At 37.5% G+C, this 24507-nt stretch overlaps 1 protein-coding gene across 2 annotated transcripts in view; it reads right to left on the bottom strand.

The window, feature by feature from the left end:
• Positions 1-501: 501 nt before the first annotated feature.
• The window catches only part of ngfrb (nerve growth factor receptor b), a 57553-nt gene continuing 33547 nt past the window's right edge, over positions 502-24507 (bottom strand). Inside the window, exons 4-6 of one of the 2 annotated variants that reach the window (XM_059531904.1) lie at positions 6494-6770; positions 5657-5817; positions 502-4223 (exon numbers count right to left, since the gene is read on the bottom strand). In XM_059531904.1, the coding sequence (XP_059387887.1) occupies positions 3895-4223; positions 5657-5817; positions 6494-6770 (767 nt within the window). In that variant the 3' untranslated portion in view covers positions 502-3894. The remainder of the gene's footprint in view (positions 4224-5656; positions 5818-6493; positions 6771-24507) is intronic. The other variant, XM_059531905.1, reaches the window with a different exon arrangement.

Below are 24507 nucleotides of genomic sequence, written 5' to 3'. Positions count from 1 at the left end.
GTACCTTTGTCCAAAATGAAAATGCATGCAGTTCATAAAACTAATTTTGTCCTTTAACTTCTTTTTCTTCTTCTTTCTAATATCCCATACACAATAATGTGCAAATTTATACCTTTAAGATTGATATATGTCATACAGATGAAGTGAAACATTTTTAGCATTTTTCAGGTATACCCCATGTTATGGTGACAAAATGTCCTCGCAAATATGGCAATATTCAAATTCCTCATCAGGACATTTTTTGGTCCCCATGAGGAAAACAGAATATACAGAATTAAGTTTCTGAAAGTCTAAAAATGCAGAACGTTTTGGGTGAGCGGTAGGATTAGGGAAAGAAAATACAATTTGTAAAGTACAAAAACCATTGTGTCTATGGAATGTCCCCATAAAACATGTGTGTGTGTGTGTGTGTGTGTGTGTGTGTGTGTGTGTGTGTGTGTGTGTGTGTGTGTGTGTGTTAAAAAAACACCATACAAATGTCCATTTGCAATCTTATTAAGTTTATTTCTTATTTGTAATAGTAACTGCATTAAACCTACTTTATGAATTCTAGTAAATTCGCATTTATATGATACAGTGTACATAACAGTAAATACATGTAACATTCAGTATTGTTTCTTCCTACAGAACCTGTGTCCAAATAAACCCAACAAAACATCAGCTCACCAACTCATGCTCCTCATACTCATCTCACAAAGCTCATCTACCAAAGAGCAAGATTCAGTCTCTGGGTATTAATGTTTTCTGAGCAACTCCATGTCTGATAACTGCACAAGTGTGATTGTCAGAGAGTAATGTGCCATGTTAGTACATGCGATACGTGCTCTGATATTATGTGTAACAGTAGAAAAATAGTCTACAAATAAATTCAAACCGAAATGGCAAATTTGTCAAAAAATCAAAAGGATTACATATATGAAAAAACAGCAAAATAGTATAACGGTTGAAGAACAGTGGCAAATCACGTGACTTTCTTTTAGTTTGTTGGGTTTATAGTTTCAGGATTGTTTGATATTGACCTCCAGATCAGTTATCACAAACACAGGAAAATTATGTACATACTGAACAGAAGTTAAAAAACAACAACAACACATACCTGATATTAATCTAAGGTATTGGTTTTTCAAAATGTATATCATGGTTTGTAAGTGCTACACTCTAATCTTTAAAAAACCCATCCAGAAATGGAGAATGCCTTCATTTAAAGATACAAATTACAGTGTGTTTGCATTGTTCCAAAAAATGTATGGCCATAAAGGTTAAAAGTGTCTTTCTCAGTATTTAGGATGACTGTAATATTCAAATATATTAATAATGTACGCTGCTGCTTCACTTTTCGAACTGCATGAACGTCACAAGAATTTATGAATACTGACAATAATGCAGCTTGAGAATTTTTATGTTGTTTTATATCTTATGCATAAGCACATTAAACATGTCTCCCTTTTCTTGCCGTGTTCCATCATAGTAAAAAAAAACAAAAAAAAACTTGTTGGGCCCAAAAGTCTGTGCTGAAGTTCAGAAAATCAGCTAGTGCTTCCTGCAACCTCCATTATAACACTTCATTATAAGGCCACTGATATACTGACAACTTAGAAATAATAGGGAATAGTGATAGATGGGCATATCTCCACACAAACCCTGAGACATTATAAAGCCCTGGAGATGTCTTTTGAATTAATTTCTAAAGACAACTGTATCCTACACCAATGTCAGTATTTGAACCAAATATATCAGTTGCACAAATTGTTACATCGGATCATTTGAGTTTTTGATACTATATCCATTAATATACTGCTGAATCTTAGAGTTTAACATTACGATAGCCACAAAAGATTTTAATTGTTTGAGATTCTCTTCTAGTTTCTTAGTCCTTTAGTGTTCCCACACGTTTTGACCAGTGAACGTCCAATCAATCCTAAAATTCACTGAAATATCCAGGTTTTCCATGACTGTGGGAACCCTGTATTGTGCCTTCAAAAGAATCGCTTTTAATCACCCTAAACGCTCGTATCAGTCACCAGTTAATTTTATGGGGAAGCTTGTTTCTTTGGTCTTGTGTCTTTAACATTTGTCTATGTGGGTCACAGACTGCATGGCCAAGCGATTTTGTCATGGTGATGACCTGAGCCAGGTAGTGACCAGTGTCACATTACCGCTGTAATAAAGAAAAAAGTAAAAAGGCAAAAAAGGAAACTGCTATCATCTTTCAGCCGGACCACCAGGATAACAAAACCTCCTGTTTATTAATTCGATCTAGAATGTTTTCAGAGTCACCTGCCCAGATGCAGACAGAATGAACACTGATAAAAACAACATTAAGTCTCTGCCATTTCTAATAGTATTACTCTAGGTTTAGGGGTCTGAACAAACTTGGTTGAATATTATACATCAATTACAATTTTTGCTTGAATTTTTCTCAAAATTTGGACAAGCCACAAGACTACAATGTCAAAGAGGTTTTGATTTTGGCTCTTTTAACTTGTAAATAAACCAATAAACCACCACCCATTGGCAAATTAACTGCAAAACTAGATTCTAATTACAGAAGTAGATACGTTGTAAAAAGACTATTTTGACACTCATTAAGTAACATTTTGGCTTGAACCGTCTTTAATTGAATTAATTGATTGAGGATGGTATGATATAAATAATAGCTAGAATCTTTTTGTATTTGGGGAAAAAATCATTTTAATTAAGTTTGAACCAAACCATAAATCATTTTGGCTGTAACAAACTGGCTGTAACAATTTCTAATGTGTGTTTTTTTTTTCACCATTGCATCTCTCTGCAAAAAATAAAAATAAATATAATTAATTGACAATGTCTACATGACAACTCTTACTGAAACATTCCCCTCTTGTTACTGACACAGCAAAAGATGAGATATGGAGATGCTAGACCTGAAACCAAGAAATGCAGTTGATTACTCATATCAGAATAGCTTTAAAGACCCATGAATACTTTTAGTTCATCTATATGCCATTATACTTCTAAGTATACACAATTTTTGGTCCAATCCAATGCTCTCTTTGATGAAAAAGTCCCTCTCCTTAATACCAGTTTAGTTTAAAATCAAATAAGCAAAAATCTGACAATAATGGCATCGTAAATCTAGGTTCTTTAGTTAGCGACAAAAATAAAAAATGTCAATTTCCACAATTTTTACAGTCTTCATATAGAGTGTTATGACTTCTCTTATTCATTTGTCTATGACTGACTCTTCTCATACTGTATCTGATTGTATTTAAAGCACAGGATCACAAAATCGACTGTGTACATGAGAGGTCAGGGGTCATACTCTTACAGGATATAATCAGTGGATATGGTTGGTGGTTATGGTACACTCAATGTACAGACAATCAACTGGCCACATTTGACATATAATTAGCATATGCATTGGGGTATGCATTATGGATGTAACATAGAGGGCTCGGTACAGAGACAGTCAAATGGATTAAAGAATGCTAAAAACTTTTTTGTTTACTTATACTTAAGCGTAATAATCGGTGTGCTAAAGATGGATGTGGTGTGTAGTTTGTTTAGTTGTGATGCTGAAATATATTAAACATAAAATGTACGATTTTGATTTGATGAGTCATTTATGGTGAATTTCTTCAGGAAAGACACAAATATCCGACATGAGTCCGTATGGCTTTCCTCAAATTAAAGGAACATGCAAACAATATTTACTAAATTGTGCATTCTTTGCACACAGTTTGGCCATTTTCAAGGGTAAAGGGAAATGAAACTTGAGTTTACTGCCTAAAGTTAAGGATATAGTGATACATCAACTTCACATGTGATACATCAACATCGAAGTATGCTGAAGGCAATGTAAGGTGTGTATTTGAGCGCTTGGGAGAATGTGTGTGTTTACAAGCACATGTTTTCTCATACGGTGGATGTAGCAGTTGGTTTTACTGTGATGCTTTGCGCAATATCCTCCCTATTGATCTTCTTCAGTGCTGTGCAAAGCGTATCAATATTAGCCGACTCCTGGTTTGCCCAATGAGACAGAAGGGCTTGGATGGGCCTTTCTTCCTGCTTGAAATTAGCAATGTGTTCTTCTTTGTATCCAAGTAGACCTGCCAGGCTGCACCAGTCGGTTTCCTCATTGGCTTCTGACTCCTCCCCTTCACAGGTACGATTTAGCAGTTTCTCAACCTCCTCCCTTGTGTGTAATGGCAAGGACAGTGCCGAACCTCCATCTATCTTGACCACTAAAACAAAAAGACTACATTTAGCCATTTGGATTAATATATCTTAAGTAAGACTACAAAATGTCCTAAACCATATTTATACCCATACCCTGTTTGTTTATAGTAGTGGTAGTAGTGACATAATGGTAAGAATTATGGAGACATAACCACACAAATGCAAGGAGCTTCGGAGGCCTGGGGGCCCCTTGCTAAATAAATATATAAACTTCTGTTATGAAACTTTAGAATGTGCAGCCTAATAGGTTTAAACTCAAATTTACTGTACAACTTGAATTTTAGCTTAAAATTCATTTTTTGTTTATATATGTATATTTTATATATATATTATATATATTATATTATATATTTTTAGATAAATAACAAATAACCATCCAAATGTTGCATTAACCAGTATGAAGAATTTTTGTGTATATTATGTCACAGTTAGCTTTATTTTGATATACTCACTTACATAAATGATCTAGCCTATAGTGTCCTGCACCCACTAGTAAAACAATAGAAACAATTATATCTGGTGTCTGAATAATTTTTGCACAGCGTGCGAGTAGCCTACTCAGTTGAGCTTCCTGGGTCTTGTGTTTGAATGCTTTAAACTCTTTTGAATATTTAAATTGGCAAGGTTTAAAAACACATAAAAATTATAAGCTTTCGTGACGACGCACTGCAGTGGCCCATCAGCTGTCCTGAAAAAGTGACGTGACATTCAGTCAAGTATGGTGACTCATACTCAGAATTCGTGCTCTGCATTTAACCCATCCAAAGTGCACACACAAAGCAGTGAACACACACACACTGTGAACACACACACAGAGCAGTGGGCAGCCATTTATGCTGCGGCGCCCGGGGAGCAGTTGGGGGTTTGATGCCTTGCTCAAGGGCACCTAAGTCGTGGTATTGCCGGCCCAAGATTCAAACCCACAACCCTAGGGTTATGAGTCAAACTCTCTAACCACTAGGCCACGACTTCCCTTTTAGGCTGGCCTCAGCCAATCGGTTGAGATTGCTGGGGACCCCCCCTCAGCCGTGGGCCCCTATAATCGCCATTCACCCAACTAGCGGCGGCCCTGCTTGCAGAATATGCAAATATGTAAAAAAATATAACTAAGTAAGAGGGATCGTGAAAATTGCATGTTATTGTTATTTAGTACTCTCCCAAATAAGCGATTTCACATAACAGTTGTTTATATATACTCCACAAGACAAATTAATAACTGAGCTCATGAAAAATTACCCCGTTCAAAAGTTTACATACCCGTGAATTTTAATAATCTGTTTTGTTTCCTGGATGATCCATGACTGTTTTTCTGTTTTTACTGTGTATATCTATATCTATATCTATATATATATCTATATATATATATATATATATATCTATATATATATATATATATATATAGATATATATATACAGTATATGATTTAAAGAGTTGTACCTGTATGTGGAGCCCCCTGGCCCTCCTGTAAGCTCTGAATGTCCACTGAGATGCCGCTGTCACTGTGGAGTTTCTCTCCCTCAGGAGAAGGGGTCTGACTAGGGTTTGCACTGCACGCTCTATTATTGGCTCCTTGCTTGTTCTGCTTACAACTGTTCCACCTGAAAGATATCAAAGAAAGCATCACAACAATTTATTAGAAAATCTGTATTTATTTCTAACCTAAAACCGAAGTGTGAAGTTTCTGCACCACTCTTCCTCCCCCTGCCATTGTTCAGACAAGCTTGTCCCACCCAAACACACCCTATTGATTTAGCCAGAGATGGAGATGTTGGACCACTCAAACAAGAAATGATTTGAAAGCACCAGGACATTCACATCCTAAAGCAACCAAAGTGGGTCAAAATTATGCCCTCCAGCTGTGATTGTAATATTTTACATAGCGCTTTCCCCCACAACCTCCATCTGTGTCTGCTCAGAAAACTATCTGCCTTATTTGAATTTCATTCTACATTGTTATCAGTCAGTAAAAACATATTTGCATATGCTGTCTTGATTATTATATTTCCAGATTTGCTTAAGGCTTTGAATGCATTACATTAAATCAGAAATGAAAATTATGTTTTTAATCTAATCTGAGATCAGTGTCCCTGTTTTACTCCACATATTAAACAATGTGCTTGTAATGGATCAGATGGAAGAACAGCCTATAGCATTTTTTTTTTTTTGCTTGTTTAGTTTATAAATATAGCTGAACTAAAGCCTACATAGCTGTACAATTCTTTGTGAGTGGAGATGAAAACAGCTCAGGGAAAGAATGAATATGGTCCTCCTCACCGTTTAAAGATGATGAAAGCCACCAGGCCCAACAACACTGCAGCCAGTATAGAGGTGTAGATGGGAATGAGGTTGTCACTCAGCCCATGGAGTCTCTTCAGCCCAGGGTCAGCCGTGGTCACGCTCTCCGTAGGACTGTCAGGAGGAGACTTGACTGTATACAAGACATCTGATGGAGCACGAGAAGAAGAATAAGAGGGAGAAGAAAAAGGAGGAGGAGAAGGTGTAGCATATGGAAGAGGAAAAGGAAAGTTTGAGCTGTTAGGAGGATCTACATCTGTTGGAGGAAAGGGACAAAGACAAAGAAAAAGACAAAATCGGTTAGTTGCTAAAAAGAAGGAATTGGCATGAGAGATTTCTAAAGCAAGTTAAAAATGCATAAATTATGCAGTGATTACAGTATATGAAAGGAAACACAAGAACACCACTTTGCTTGTTTTTTGTACAATTTAAATAAAACTAGTTAGAAATGTTTTGAAATGTACACATATTTTTACTGCAACTGCTGCAATAATATTTTTTTGCAAATCATTCATAAAACCATTTTCATGTAAATTATGGTACTGAGACCAAAAAAAGAGCACACAGATTATTTCTGCTTGAATAAGGTCAGTTGTGTTTAAATTCTTTATTTACTCATCCTCATATTGGTCCAAACATGTAAACACACACACACACACACACACACACACACACACACACACACACACACACACACAAAAGACACTGTAAAAAAGTTTGGACCACATTGACTTTCATTGTAGGGATGCAAGCAGTTGAAACAATCTTCAGAATTCCACAGAACAACAGAAAAAAAGTCATACAGGTTTGGAATGACATGAAGGTGACTTAATTATGACAGATTTTTTGGGCAACTATTAATAAAAGATCAAGTTAGTTACAACATTAGCAGACCTTGACATGGAATTTGGATCTACAAAAAAAGCTAATATCCACAGAATTGAAAAATGTTTCACCAAGTTCTTACATTGCCTATGTGTTTGATTGCTGAATAATTAGATTTTTTGTTATCTACTAAGAGTGTAGAAAAACAGTGGAAAAAGTTACCAGATTCCATCTAGGTCTCTAGTTATTAGTTTCTAAAACAATCCCAAAATTAAAGGCACAAAAACAGCACAGTATACATTGTAAAATTTAGTAAAAGCACATTAGTACTGAGACTAGCTTTGTCTTGGTCCTGTGAACTCTGTTTGCCGACAAGCTAAAAAAATGATTCTTTTGATTTGATTATCTTTGATTCAATTGGGGGCCGTAATAAACAGGCTTTGTCCTGACTCAAACCTAATGGACACTCAGCTAGTGCAGGAGACTGTGATTAGATTGGAGAGGTAGGAGCTCGGCCCAAGTAGCACAGGGATCACCCCAGGCTCCTGAGTGTGTGTGTGTGTGTGTGTGTGTGTGTGTGTGTGTGTGCTCTTGTATTTGTGACATATCTGGACACAACTCTGTATAATGACATGGGTATGACACAGGTATTACAACGAGAGGGGGACTTATGAGTGAAGGCCGATAGAATATACAGTTTCTACAGTATAAAAACCATTACGCCTATGGGATATCCCCACTTTTCACAAAAACAAACGTGTGTGTGTGTGTGTGTGTGAATGGGTGATGTAAGTTATACCATAGACAGATGGACAGACACATTGAAAATCATCAGATATTCTGGCTGTAGTGGGATGGGTGGGGTGGTCATTGGGGGTTTGGTTTTGGGGAAGGGCTAAGCTTCAGTGAATGTTGAGTATGGATTTATTGATCAAAGTACTGCAGCATGAAACATTTTTGGAGGGAGTTTTGGCCATGTGAGCTAGTTCCGTAGCACGCTTAATAATTTAACTCATTCATGAAACAAAAGCAGAGGAAATTTCTGAAACAGTATTGTTGCTTGAATTTGACAATTTATTAATTATTTTTTAGAATCAATTTAAAAATAAATTGTGCTTAATGAATGTGAATGAATATGGGTGTTGTTGTTACCCATGCAAAAGTCACTACCACAGTGTTGTTGATGGTTGCAAGGTGCTGCTAGGATGACATTTATCTTAATGTTAATATTTAGTTTTAATGTTTTGAGACAGTATGCAGTTGCCAGGATTCAGTGTGGTTGTTCAGCAATGTAGCCAATCACAGACATATCTGTTGATTTCTGTTGATGTCATGAGCAAAGATACATTTAAGTCAGAATCCACTCAATATGGCTCAAAACGCATGAGTTTATTGTTCAATGTGGAGTTTTGAGTGCTCCTTTCACTATAATAAAGTGTATACACATAAGATATTCATTGTTTTTTTTTTTAATGCTGCTAAGAGGACCAATGGCCACACACTGCTAATTAATCTGTATATGTAAATGTGGGACTCACTGATGAAATTGCATTGATTGACATAGCAATAACCAATTTTACTGTGATTGCACTGGATGCATTGCTGGCACAGTTTTTTAGGCTTAATTTAGAATGATCTTGTTTCCTTCTGATTAACTGTAATGAAGCAAAACATCTATTTTTAATGTATAAAGTGACTCAACTTCCTTAAGTTCAGGAAACCCAAACCCGATGGTAAACCATTACTTCAAATATGATGCACACCGGATAAAAAGCACAACAGCCCATCATCTAGTCACCAAATCTAATCAGGCAAAAACTTTGTTTTAAGAATGAACATAATGACATTGATGAGTTATGCTGTAAGAAACTGCAAACGGAAAGAGCAATCAATATTATTACATTATATCTCTCTATATGAAGCATAAACCTTATTCAGTCCATAGTAAGACAAATGTATTGAATCATGGGTAATGTAGTTTCTCACCAGGATCTGCACTGCTAAACATGGTGATTTAAAAAATCTGATTAAATAATGCAGACTGATGGTTTTAGCAAAAGTGAATACCATTAGTTACAGCTTCATTGCTCACAGTAGGTCTGTCTTTAAAGTTTATGAGTTAACGTTAAAAACGAATGTGATTTTAATTCTCTATAATTAATATACTGGTCTCTAATTTCAGGTCCCTTTTTCAGTGTAGGAATATGGGATTTTGAATATGAGCTTGTTCAAATCACTGACCTTAACAGACACCACTAGTAATTATCTTGAAAACAATATTTAATTGTCTTGATGATATTTGAATTGTGTTTGCCGGTATACTGCCCTGAAATTAAAATTTTAAATTCACATCCACTCCCTTTTCCTTGTGCAGTCTCTAAATAACATGCCAGTCCATAAGCACACACACACTCACTCACACACACAGTGAATCATTGGACAAGGGACACCAGACACCATCATGGACAGAGATGTTCTTTGTCAAGAATCAATCCCCCCACCAAACCCCCATGCCTCTGTAAGTCCTTTGCCTCTCCGTATTGCTTTCTTTCTTTTCCATTATCTCTCCATCACATCTCTCTCATGCATGGTTGACCTTTAGTCGGGCGGTTATCCTCCGTTTCTTAAAGACAGAACTCACTCATCTACACAGTACTGTCTTTTCCTTTCTAATGCTCTGCTTCCTGCTTCTTTTTCCTTCTCAGTATTTATTGTTCTTTTGATGTTTCTATGTATCATATTGTTTCTTTTGAATATTTTTCTTGCACACAGATACAGATGATCAGTGGTGTGAAAGTTGAAGGGAAGGGCAATATGAAGTGTCACATAACATGAGAGAGGGCAGTGTCACTGTGATTGGCTGATTACCCATCAGTGTGACAGGCTAGCATCTCAACAAGACCCAAGCTTTTATGATTGTTAACAGTCCATAAATCTACCTAGGGTGCATTTTCCATACAAAGATTGCTTACCATAGTAGTAAGATGTATTATGTCTTTATTGGTTTAATGCTAGTTCTGAGCTGTTCAGTATTCTGGGATATTCCCGCTGCTTTCAACATCTTGTATATGCAGTTAAAAATGTTCCATTTCTTTCCTTGCATTCCCTCCTACTCACTTAACAGGAGTTTCATTTCACTTTACAACAAACAATACCCCAATTATCCGCCGTTTTTCATAACTTGAGAGAGAATAATGGTCCTAACATTAGTAACTGTCAAAAAAATTTCTAAGTAAGCTTGAACCTCATACTATATATTTGACAAACACCAGTTAAAATATGGCAGTTCTCTCTCTATCATAAACTAAAACTATAACAATTACATACAACTACAATGATGAATGTAATAGTGTCCACACAAATAAGTGAAAACATATGTTCATTGTCAAGTGTTTTACTGCAGATATATTCTCGCAGCAAGATTTAAAGTAAGGTGTACTGTATACACCAAAAGCTGTGTGAAGAAACCTACTGTAAAAACAACTGTAGCAACATTTAGAAATTTAACATAAATTTACAGTAAAACTCCATAATTAACCGTTTGCAACTAGCTTGATTGACAGGCGATCTGACCAGTCATAATATCAGAATGCCCAGAAGCCACAGCTGTATCCCTTCTAGCCTTAACCACAAATCAGACAGTAGAGTATATTAACTTTGGTTGACTTAAAATTGAAAAAATGGTGCATTCCGCAGTTGAAATAAAATACTTTCTGATGTTCATTCATATTCATTTCGTGCTTTAAGTACATAGGAAAAGACGATTGGTTCACGTGAGGCAATACAGTGATCTGTCATTAAGAGCCACAAAACAGTATTTATTGTTTGAATTTCTTTAAAAATGACAAAATTCTGAAGGAAAATTTAAGGAGGGCGGGTCTTTGCAAAGGGTCAAGCAATTAACTGCTTTTTGTAATGGCATTTTTACAGACTTTCAGTTTTTTTTTGTTAAAATGACAATCATTTTAAAGGGAGGATTCTGATTATTTTATTGTTAGTTTTATAATTATTGAATTAGTTGTGTTGTGGACTCCATGAGTGATTTTTTTAAAACTTCATGTTTTTTATTAAGTGTCTATATTTTTGTTATATTTTATGATCTTTATTACAATAGGACAGTATGTAGACAGGAAAGACATACTGTAGATGGCAGGATCAGGAAAGGTCCATCAGCCGGGACTCAAACTCGGGACACCTGAAGTGCAACAGTGCTGTATGTTAGAGCACTTCCTATGAGGCTATTGATGCTGACTATAACTTCAGGTTCATAGGTATTATTTAAGTTTTTGTTCTTGGAGTGAGTGGGCCTTTCGACTGTCGTACACTGGCACTAATTATGTTGTTAATTTACATTGAAGATGCATTCATAGTGTTACAAATCATCATACTGTACAGCATAACACAGTATGAACAACCGAAGCAGACAGGCCTGGACAACCAGTTTCCTTTCTAACAAATTTTATGGCATAATGGTCCATATGAATGCATTACTGTAATCATGTATGCCTATGAAAAAAAAAAAAAAAATTTCTCACAATCAAAGCTGTTTGATTCTTCAGAGCAAAGGTGACTAGCTGCCTCGTAATAGTCTAAAATGAGAGATGGTTTGGAGAAAGTATTTCCTGTAAGCAAGATTTGACTGTGTCATTATGTTTATTGGCAATATACACCAGGGACATGCCTTGTCATGCTGGAGAAGAGAGCAGAATATGTAGCATGTTGTTCACGTGCATGCATGTTCTCTGCGGCAAAATATGATACCACCCACTAAAGGTCAGTGTGAGTAACCTCAGATCACAGTGGAAAAAACTCCATCTCTATTATCGACCACAAACGCTTCTGTACATGTGCTTTCTCCCTCTCGCCACTAAATCTGTTCCTGATACACATCTGTCTGTTCTTTTGCATTTCTGTTTTCAGTTCTCTTTTGTTTTCTTTCTTACTTTCAGATCTTTTGCTACGACTCTTTCCTTTCTTGTTCAAATCCTTTTTTCTTTATCAAGTCTTGTTACAATAGTAAGCCAGCAAATCTGTATAATCTGTATTGTGTCAACAGAGTCAAACTGAGCCCCTTTAATCACGGAGTTAACTTAAGTCAGAACTCACTGGCAGGGGAAATCTGATCTTCAATCAGTACTTCCTACTACCTGATTTAATTAAGTGCTAATGCATAAATGCTGTTCAGTGCTGCCCATGATCTTTAGGGTAACCTGTCAGTTATGAGGACAAAAACATTTCATTTTCTAAGACAGATTACCCTGTAAAACTTAATAAAAAAAATAAAAAATAAAAAAACTATTCACAATTTCTTCTAAATATCAAATTTAATTCAATGTGTTAACATTTCTTTGTTAAAGTTTGTAAAAATGTACTTGCTATTTCTGAATGAAAATTATTTCTATACCACATTATAAGTGTAGTTAGTGGTATTTAGGCTTCAATACGTAATATATACAAAGAAATATATTATTTAATCTTTTTTGGGAGAAAACAATAACATGTTTTTATGTTATTAGGATCCCGGCCTTTTGGTATTGCAAAATCTGTATTGTGACTAAATGTTAACAAGTTAACACTTTATATTAAGATGAAATGGTTACACACATTCTATAGTAACAAAAGTAAAGTATGCATATTTAAAAGTAACTAGCCATAAATGAAACACTAACTCTAATCTTACAGTAACTCTATAGTAAGTAAATGTAATTAATAGGGCTGGGAATCGATTCAGATGTCCTGATTTGATTCTATTTAGATTCACCATCGCTCGATTTGATTCAATTTGATTCTCGATTTTTTTTTATCTTTTTTTTTATTACATTCAGTGAATATAGTTTTTATACAAATCCTATTGAAATTGAAAAAAAAAATTACAGTAAACTTTTATTTTTTGGAAAACAATGTGCTACTTAACAGAGCTTTACGGTAAAAATGAAAAAGGAAACAAATGTGATTATTCCTTTAAAAATAAAGATTTATTATTATTTATTAGTAGTAGTAGCACTGTTGTCACATTGAGTCTTAAGACTGCTAAATAGTAATATATTTTTGACAGTTTCTTCAAAATGTTTAAATAAACTTTTATTTTGACGTGTTGCTGTGAGGAAATTGCAGCCACTGTGTATGTGATATGACAGTAGTTTTGTCAAATTAAACAATAAAATGTTAATGAAGTGGCTCTCAGAGCAGCTGGGGATGAAATCTGTGTATTCATACCATCATAGTGAGACAGAGGCTGAAAACAAAGTGAGTGTCATCCGCACTTGTGTAAACAAAACCACCCTTGATTCCTTCATTGTGGAAATTATGGTGCCTTTACGCATGATGTCAAATGCTTCCACAGATTTGTAGTATTAGTATAGAATTTTACCTGAGCATTGCAAATCACGCTTTGTTCTTGGTTCTTGTCAACAGTACCTCCGCCATGATAAACGCTGAATGAGTGACGGGCTTTCTGTTGTGACATTGCGCAAGGTAAATAAGACGTTGACATCTAGTGGAGAAGACTAATTAAAAGATTCACATTAATCAGATCTTCTTTAAAATGTTTGCTGAAATAAATAACGGAAGAGATTGGTTCACGGCTTATGAGAATTGATATCGAATCGATGTCATTTAAAAAAAAAACGATTAATCAAAAAAAATTTTTTTTTTGCCCAGCCCTAGTAGTTAATTAATATTACTTGGTACTTTTTGTGTAATTACACTGTATCGGAAATCAACTTAAAATAAAGGATTACACTTTATTTTAAAGGGTCATATGATGTGATTTCAAGTTTTCCTTTCTCTTTGGAGTGTTACAAGCTGTTGGTGCATAAAGAAGATCTGTAAAGTTGCAAAGACTAAAGTCTCAAACTCAAAGAGATATTCTTTATAAGAGTTAAGAGTTTACATTTACATTTACATTTACATTTACATTTACATTTATTCATTTAACAGACGCTTTTATCCAAAGAGTTAAGAGTTAACCACACACCCCTAAAATGGTTTGTTCTAACACACCCCCACATGTCTACGTCACTATGTGGGAAAATTCGCATAACACCAACGAAATGTTCATGCAAAGAAAGAAGGGTAACTTTGATTCTTTCTGTTGCTGCCACCGCCATGTTGTGGAGATGCTGTTTTAATGTGAAAGCGAAAATACTTTGTTTGGCCTTCCAAAAAGGGACACAACTAGAAATCAGTGGTTAAGCTGTATCAATAACACTGTTCCAGAACAGTTCAACCCAAATTTTTAGTGCGCAGCCCATTTTATGTAGGACTGTTTCCTGATCCTGGGAGAGAAGACTACAATGCCGGCTGTTCTGACTCAGTAAGTATGTTTACATATGTAAAGGATTTGCCACTGATGATTCAAACGAGAGTTTTAAAGGGTTAGTTCGCCCAGATAGCAAATTTATGTAATTATAATCCATAATTATGTCCCCACTGGATGCAACAAATAGCTAGTTTATAATGAGTTTTATTGTTTTTGTCTTGTCTTGCTGGTGTTCTGACCGGGACACGAATCACAGTAAGGCAAGGGGCGTAACATTTCCGTCACACACTTAAAGCAATCGGCCAATCACAAAGCACTGCATAGCTGGCCAATCAGAGCACACCTCGCTTTTCAGAAAGATGAGCTTTGTAAAAAAAAAAAAGATGCTTTTCAGAAAGGCAGGGCATAGAGGAGAAACAATAATGTACAGCATGTGGAAAAAAATGTTTGTTTTTTTTTACCTTAAACTGCATAAACACATTTCATTACACCAAATGCACAAAATAATGTTATTTTTAACATCATCATATGACCCCTTTAAGATGTTCTTGTTACAGTGAAATTATAACTTTATGTACTAAGTAATATTAACTACATGTAGAATTTGGGTTTATTTTAGGGTTACTTGCATGTAATTATGCATCATTTATTGTTCTCATCATAATAGTAAGCACATGTAACACATGTAACAAGGACACCATAAAATAAAATGTAACCAAACATTTTGCCTGTTTTTTAAAAAGACAATAATTATTATTATGCCATATCATGTTATGTTATGTTGTTATGTTATGTTATGTTATGTTATGTTATGTTATGTTATGTTATGTTATGTTACGTTATGTTATGTTAACATAAAAATCCATAATATTTTCTGTAAAAAAAAAAACACACACACAAAAAAAACTAAAGTCAAACATATAATGTATAATGTGTATATTTTTTCATAACTTGTTAAAATTACAGTATTATTAAATTATTGGTGATTTTAAAAGTCAACATTAAATTAGGATTACATGATGTTAAAATAAATTACAGTAATACTTTAGTTTAAGGACCAATTCACAGTTGCTTTTTAACATGCATATTACTAGCATATTACTAGTTTGTTTACTAGTACTTATAAAGACTATGTTTTAGATCCCTTGCTACTATTAATAAGCAGCACATTCACAGCTGGATGAGGTAAAAGTAAAATGAGAAGACAGCATTACAGTGGGCAACCCCTGAATAATCAGTAACATGTAATGATCGATTTGTCAGGCATTTTTATTCATGATGTTTGTTTTGGTTTTAGAATATTTGATTATCTTCTTGCTTAAAAGTATAACATAATCGTGGCCATAAAGGATCTGAGCCTGTCCTGCACCTCCAATCCTGGTTAACAGTCTAAAACCATCAATGCTCATTAACTTCACCAGCCAATGAACTTCCATGCTTGAATGTCAGTGATTTCATCCGAACACACTCTTGCCGCACAATTTCGTGGGTGAACCTTGACATTGGGGCTGTAAAGGGGAAGATTGTGAGATAAAAGAATAGATGTAAACTGTTCTCAACTGAAAGGATTCTCTTGGAAACTTTGGCTCAAAAAATCTTCGTAAAAAGCTTAGATTCCACAATGGGCATCTTGGTTAATGATGTAAATCCAGCCACAATCACAGCTATATCCCAGAGGGAGAGTAGGAGAAAACCACTGGCTAAAAATTTCAGAAATTCATTAGAAAACTGGCTTCATATGGGGTGACACAAGCTCAGGCACACGCCGGATCATCACCCTGAACCCTCACATCAGGGCACAGCGTTACATTACCCCAGAAAACAGCTCATCGCTCCATCCACTAATGTCATAGGGCACATGCCAGACAAGTGCAGACAGCTGGGTGATGAGCGGTTGTCATGAATAGACACACTTCATTGTCGTAGGATGGGGAGGGTGGAGCAAACAGAGGGAGAGATTGATTATTCCTGTCCAGCTCAGACAGGCATCTCGGTTTCAAGGCATTCATTGTACTCAGCAGAAAGAGAGGCCAAAGTTAAAGAGTCAATATGAGTGATGATAAATCTTTAGCTTTGGATGGGAGGGATATTGACCAATAAAGCTCTTTTATGTGCTTCCACACATTCACTGTTGAAAAAAGCCCTCCACTGTCTCATGGCCACTTACAAAAAATGAATCACAAGAAAATTGAACTACGAAGTTTCATTTTTAAAGTTTTAATACTTGAGGTCATAATACAGTACCTCATAATTCTATCCAAAAAGAATACAAAATGTATTTAAATTATTCATTTAAATATATATTTTAAATGTCTTGGTTTAGTTTAATCAAGTTTTATTTGTCCCCCCTTAGATTTCAATTCTAAAACTGTAACATAAAAAAAACAATTAAGCCTATTTCCACAATGCAAAAATTTACATTGCCGTAATATCTGTACATTATACATCATGTTGTATTTGTGGTATTGCCTTTATACTTATTAAAAATAATTGTATAACAGTAATGTGAATCAAATGATAATCACCTTCAACAGTGTTATTAAATTATTTGTGTTTTTACAGATTCACTTAAAGTGAGATGATGGAAAGTGAAATCACTGACAAAAAATAAATATAAAAGCAGGCAAATCATAATCTATTTTATTTTTTTTATTAATGTTGCTTGTTCAATCAATTTGTACTCTGTTTAGGTTTGATAATATTTGATTATCTTCTTGTTTTAAAAGTATAATGTTGTAGTGTGACTGTATAAATTATAATTTATTCCAAAAAACATTTTTGTGAATTCATTTTTATTCTCTCGCATCAGTTTATTCGTTTTTTCTCTTTTTTTCTTTACTTTTGATTTCAGTTCTAAAGTTCTTACATCATTTTTACAATGTCATTTCAATAATGTTAACAAAAAAATCATCATATTTCAATCAATCATATTTTCTATGTATATTATATTTCATCATGATAGCATTTGTGGTGTTGCATTTATACTGATGCTAAAAATTGTATACCAGTAATGAGATTAATGAGAATCATTAAAAAAATATATATATATATAATAAATTAAAGAACTACATCCCAATTTTATAAAAACAGTAACAAGGCTTTAGTTTCTTTGCCAAAATATTTTTCTTTTTGAGTGCAGGTGAAATGTGACCTGTGACGTGAAATGTGACTGGTCCCTGGTATGTTGAGATTGATGGGGCTCTTTGACACACCACACATCAACACAACTTCATGCTTTTTAATGAAATTACATGCCATTTTCATGCTGCCTGTTCCCACACATGACTAATGTCCCATTAGAGCAGGAGAAAGACAACTAATGTCTCAAAACTGAATCTGATCTAGGCTTTTTTTCCACACTTTTCAAGGGTCTAAGAGCAGTTTGCTGGATTTTTGGATCAAATGTGAACACTCCAAATGTTCTCAGACCCTTATAAAGTAAACTTGTGCACTGCATTGCATTGTGTTGTGTTTTAGGGTTCAAGTAAACCTTAACTTGTCCATAAACTGAATGGAAAATGTTCTGACAGAAAAACTGCCATTATCTTTTCTGATGTAAAAATCTTTGATGTAAGGGGTTTTACAGTGGAAGTGAATGGAGCTAAAGTGTGGTCAGTTTAAGTCACACATCTTGCATAGTATTGCTGTACCCACATCACACAGCACTGAAGTGGACTTGTTCGAAAAAGCAACAGTAAGTGGATTCAAAGAGGCATGAAACCATATTACTGATTAAATGGACCAAAAAAAGGATCATTTTTAATACGTCTGCATCATATGTAATCTGGTAAATTCCTGATACATAAGAACATTCTTTAGCTGAAACAGATGCCTTACTTCCTTGTTGCAAAGAACACCACATTTTATTTACTTTCTCCTGTAGATTTCCATGTTTACAGAACCCAGGACAAACTGAAATCAGTAGCAACCCATGACCTATGACCTCACCTTCATGATAAGACCCCAGCAAAAGGTCAGACGGGGTCAGAAAAAAATCTTACGTTGATCATTAACAGATAAACATCACTAAAACACACATGTCTTGGCACTCATGTACAAACTGATCCAAACCAGATTATTACGTTTTAATATTTGCTGATTAGCTATTGACAATGGGAATAATAATCTTTGTTTAAAACAATTATGTGTCAAAGACAATCCAGAAACACACATATTCAAACTAATTAGAAATAACTGAAGTGGTGGTGTGTTTTTGCCAAGTTTAGATTTTTGCTAAGTTTATGGGTTATACTTAAGTTTATGGATTTTAAGAAACCTTTCCCTGTAAGGTTTAAGTAATAAAACATAGTGAGGAACGAGTTTGGAGGATGATTTTGTACTAATATGCCAATGTCTCAAATTGAGTGAAACTGTTGCATTATTTCCTAAGTGATAAGATTAGCAATTTTCATTTTCATTTTTTATTAGATGCTGTCTATCTCTATACACACACACATTGCACATAATGATTAAAATTACATCATATATTGTCTGTGTACTGCCATAATGAGAATACATTAAGAAATTGAAAATCCATTTTTGGACCCTGCTGCACTTAGTATGGTTTCCTTTGATAGCTGATAACTTGGGCTGTGTACAAAGCCTCTTTCTCTGATCCTCTTCTGAAACCGTGTTTGCGGCAAGACACAGAACAAAGCCTGTAATGTTGACTGCAGAACTTTGAATGTGATCCTTTGCTCAAGATACTGATAATTTTATTCACAGCTAAGGTCAGCTCAGCAATAAGATGGCAAATATTAAGCTTCCGGCTATGCCAAGAGCATCTGACATTATACTGTAAAGAGGGTTCAGTGAGCTGGGCACACAAAAAGTGTTGGGCTTTCTCAGTTTTAAATCATACTGCTTGTCTGTTTTTCATACCACATAACACATTTACACACAAACACAGTGAACTGAGAATGACACAGTAATCATTAGCAAATCTCATTCATTAATTTATCCAGTGTGTGCAACTGTCTTATTATATATATATATATATATATATATATATATATATATATATATATATATATATATATATATTTATATTTATGGGCCATTCCTGTTTTACATTGACTTTTATGTCCCAATGATTTATTTCATCATATTTTCTCTAAAATTAGTGTAAGACTCCTCTTGTAATGACTCTCCATGCCACTAGGGAGCGCTGTCTGCTACCATGTGTAATTACTCTCCCAACCACTGGTGGGCACCCCCTGCACCTTAATGAGAGAACTCTCCAGGCCACTAGGTGGCACTAACGGCCGTGAACTCTTTAATTAAGACTGCTCATTAAGTTAATGTGTTCCACCTGTACTTTGACCTATTCAAGTTTGGCAGTTTCATTGTGCTGTGTTCAGTCTTGAGCCTACCCAGTACATATTACCTGTGTTGTAGACCTGTTAAGTTTCATTTTCCAGTTGCCTATTGGACTACCTTCTGTTTTGTGCTGTAAAGCTGTAACCGTTATTTTGTTTATATTTTACTACTGAGACCAAGTAAAGACTGCCTGCCTTTGAGTTACCTAAGCCTCTGAGTTTGCTCTTCCTTCTGCACATGGGTCTTCTAAGCAAGTGTTCTTCCCAGTAGACCAGAGGTAGAGAACTAGCTTTCCCTGACTGGGCGACCTTGGTTCGAGACCCACCTCAGACACCTCATGCCAGTCCATCGTGACAGCAAGACTGAACCATGGAAGTAGACCCAGCAGAAGAACAGACTCCTCCCTCCAATGTGGAACGGATACTATCTGAGCTCTCTAGCCAAACGGTGGCCATTCATAAGCATGAACAAATCCTGACTGAGATTCTGCAACGTCTGAGACTTCAATCTATATCTCAAGCCTCTACAAACCCAGTCTATACCTCAAATTGCTCCAGTTCTGCCAGCCCAGTCCCAAGGTACTGCTCCACCACCTGGTCCCCTGCTTGAGCCTAGACTTCCAGCCCCTGAGAGGTATGATGGGAACCCAGAGAGGTGTTTAGGATTCATTACCCAGTGTACCCTTGCTTTCCAACTGCAGTCTAACATTTTCCCTACAGAGAGAAGCAGAGTGGCTTATATGACAACCCTTCTTGTGGGAAAGGCACTGGATTGGGCTACAGCTCTCTGGGAGAGGAGATCTCCTCTCACGTCCAACAGTGATCTCTTCATAGCTGAGATGAGGAAGGTCTTCCACCACCCTGTTAGTGGAGCAGAGGTTGATCATCGACTTCAACTTGCACAAGGAACCCGCAGTGTTGCAGAGTTTGCTATCGAGTTCCGCACCCTGGCTGCAGAAAGTGAGTGGGATCAGCAAGCCCTGAAAGCTGCATTCCATCGTGCTTTATCATGTGAGTTAAAGGATGAGCTGGCCTACAGAGACCCAGCCCCTGATTTGGAGTCTCTAATTGATTTTGCCATCAGACTGGACAACCGCATTCGAGATCGTCAAAGTGAACGTTGTCATGAGACTCGACTACCCGCGATCAACACCCCCACTGGTTTTGTGGAACCTTCCTCACTGATTGGGTGTCCTGAGGAGCCAATGCAGCTGGGAAGAACCCGGTTATCACAGGCTGAGAGGGAGAGATGAATGAGAGATAAGTGTTGCCTGTACTGTGGTGAGTCCGGTCACTTCCGGGCCAATTGTCCTGAACTGGCGGGAAAAGGCAGCTCTCGCCCAAGAAGAGGGGGCCTGGGACGAGAGTAATTACTAACCCTCGACCAGCAGATTCGGGCCTTTTGATTGATGTCTCAATTTCCTGGGGCAATGAACGTCACGAGCTCATGGCTTTCATAGACTCTGGTGCTGCAGGACATTTCATGGATTCTGCATTGGCGACACAGTTAAAAATTCAGCCCATCACTCTCCATGATCCTTTACCTGTTACCGCATTGGATGGTAGACCCCTAGGTTCTGGCCAGGTAAGCCAGTGCACCACATTCCTCCATTTTCAAGTAGGTTCTCATAGAGAAGAGATGCAGTTTTTTTAAATTTATTCTCCCGAGTTCCCTTTGATCCTTGGGTATCCTTGGCTAGCTCTGCATAATCCAAGAATTGACTGGTCTTCCAACCAGATAAGTGAGTGGGGGCCTAACTGCTGTGTGTCTGGCTTGTCTCTCTGCCATTCTCTTGAGCCACAGGCAACCTTACCATCCAAGGAGAGCCTGACCATATCTGGACTGAGACAAGTGGCTTCCACAGATCTCTCTACCTCTCCCGAGTTACCCCGTGTCCCCCAAGAGTTTGCAGACCTCTGTGAAGGGTTCAGCAAGGAACGTGCTGCCTCTCTTCCTCCCCATAGACCTTATGATTATGCCATTGAACTGCATCCTGGCACTTGTCCACCTCGAGGGAGGCTATTCTCTCTGTCTGCCCCAGAAAGAGCCGCTATGGAGGAATATATCAACAAGGCTATTGACAGTGGATTCATCCGCCCTTCAACCTCACCGGCAGGCGCTGGGTTTTTCTTTGTGGGAAAGAAGGATGGCAGGCTCCGTCCATGTATTGACTACCAGGGTTTAAATCGTATCAATATAAAGAATCGTTATCCACTGCCATTGATGACCTCCGCCTTTGAACTTCTACAAGGTGCCACAATATTCACCAGACTGGATCATAGGAATGCCTACCACCTGGTCAGGATCTGTGCCGGGGATGAGTGGAAGACGGCATTCAACACCCCAACTGGCCATTATGAGTATCAGGTAATGCCCTTTGGTCTAGTCAATTCCCCAGCAGTCTTCCAGGCATTCATTAATGATGTCCTACGAGAGATGCTAAACAAATTTGTATTTGTTTATCTGGATGACATCTTAATCTTCTCCCGCTGTTACCAAGATCATGTCCAGCATGTCCGGCAGTTTTTGTCTCAACTGTTAAGAAACAAGCTCTTTGTGAAGATTGAGAAAAGTGAGTTCCATGTATCAACTTTCTCCTTCCTTGGGTTCATTGTCTCCAATGCCAGCATTCAGATGGATCCTAGCAAGACCCAAGCAGTTCTGAACTGGCCTCAGCCTTGCTCTGTCAAACAGGTACAGCGCTTTCTTGGTTTTGCAAATTTTTATAGATTTATAAGAAATTTCAGCTCTATTGCAGAACCCCTTACAGCCCTTACCAAAAAGACCTCAAAGCCAATTCAATGGACTGAAGGGGCTAATCAGGCATTTGAGCTGCTCAAGCACCGCCTCACCTCTGCACCCATCCTGACTCTCCCTGATCCAGATTTGCCTTTTGTAGTAGAAGTGGATGCATCAGATGTCGGAGTGGGAGCTGTTTTGTCTCAAAAGGCCAAGAGGGACAATAAACTTCATCCTTGTGCCTTTTTTTCACGTCGACTCACCCAAGCAGAAAAGAACTATGATACACTGCAGGAATGGAGACACTGGCTAGAGGGGGCCAAACACCCATTTGTCATTTGGACCGATCACCGGAACCTCACATACATCCGTGAAGCTAAGAGGCTGAATCCACGCCAGGCCCGATGGGCTCTCTTCTTTTAACCGCTTTGAGTTCATTCTCTCTTATTGACCTGGCTCAAAGAACTCAAAGCCTGATGCCCTTTCGAGACAGTTTGACATGCCAGATGTGGAGGACAGACCTGAGCCCATCATTCCCAGCTCCAAGGTGGTGGCAGGGGTTCAGTGGGGAATAGAAGTGGCAGTAAGGAAGGCTCAACGACAACAGCCTGACCCAGGTAATGGCCCCCCAGGCCGCCCTTTTTGTTCCTAATGTTGTACGCTCTGATGTGCGCTGATGATTGCAGTGGGGACATGCATCTCTTCTTTCAGGTCACCCTGGAGTTTCAAGAACTTTGAAGCGCATCCAGACACTGTTTTGGTGGCCCAGTATGCAGGTGGATGTCCGAAAATTTGTGTCCTGCTGTTCTGTATGCGCCCAGAATAAAGAACCTAAAGCCCACCCTCAAGGTCTACTCCATCCTTTACCCAATCCAAGGCGTCCATGGTCCCATATCTCCTTGGACTTTGTTGCTGGACTTCCTAGATCACAAGGTAACACAGTCATCTTGGTGGTAGTAGACAGATTCTCGAAAGCATGTCATCTGATACCTCTGCCTAAGATCCCCACAGCTTGTCAGACCGCAGACCTCATGATGCAGCAGGTCTTCAGGATCCACGGGTTTCCTCAAGACATGGTCTCTGATCGGGGGTCACAATTTACTTCTCGATTTTGGAATGCTTTTGGCCATCTGATTGGAGCATCCATCAGTCTGTCTTCTGGATTCCACCCTAAGTCTAATGGTCAGACAGAACGGGTCAACCAAGAGATTGAGAAGACCCTCAGGTGCCTGGTGTCCAATAATCAAAGCACCTGGAGCTCCCGTTTGATCTGGGCTGAATTCGCTCATAACACCCTACACCATTCATCCTTGGGCATGACTCCATTCGAATGTCAATTTGGGTTTCCCCCAGTTTTGTTTCCTGAGCAGGAACTGGAGGTCCAGGTACCAGCTGCAACCCAACTAGTCAAGCGGTATCGTCAGGCCTGGCGGAAAGCAAGTACAGCCTTACCGAGAGCATCACAACAGCAGCAGAAACAGGCCAACCAACGCCGTAGAATTGGGCCATCACTACATCAAGGTCAGAGGGTGTGGTTATCAACTAAGGATCTTCCACTTCATCTAGAGTCTCGGAAACTGGCACCCCGATTCATTGGTCCTTTTAAGATCAACCCTGTGTCCTACCAGCTACTCTTACAAAGGTCTATGCGCATCCACCCCACTTTTCACATTTGAAACCTGTTGTCTGCTCTCCTCTGTCCACAGCCATCAAGCCCCCCCCATTACTCCAAGTCGTTGGTGGGCAGCCATTGTATACGGTCCGTCGACTGCTAGATTCACGTCGAGTCCGTGGAATGGTGCAATACCTAGTGGACTGGGAGGGTTATGGCCCAGAAGAGCGGTCCTGG

This window comes from Carassius carassius, chromosome 40, assembly GCF_963082965.1.
Source record: "Carassius carassius chromosome 40, fCarCar2.1, whole genome shotgun sequence".
Taxonomy (NCBI): domain Eukaryota; kingdom Metazoa; phylum Chordata; class Actinopteri; order Cypriniformes; family Cyprinidae; genus Carassius; species Carassius carassius.
Note: the sequence above shows the minus strand (reverse complement) of the source record. Positions and strands in the feature narration are given on the sequence as shown.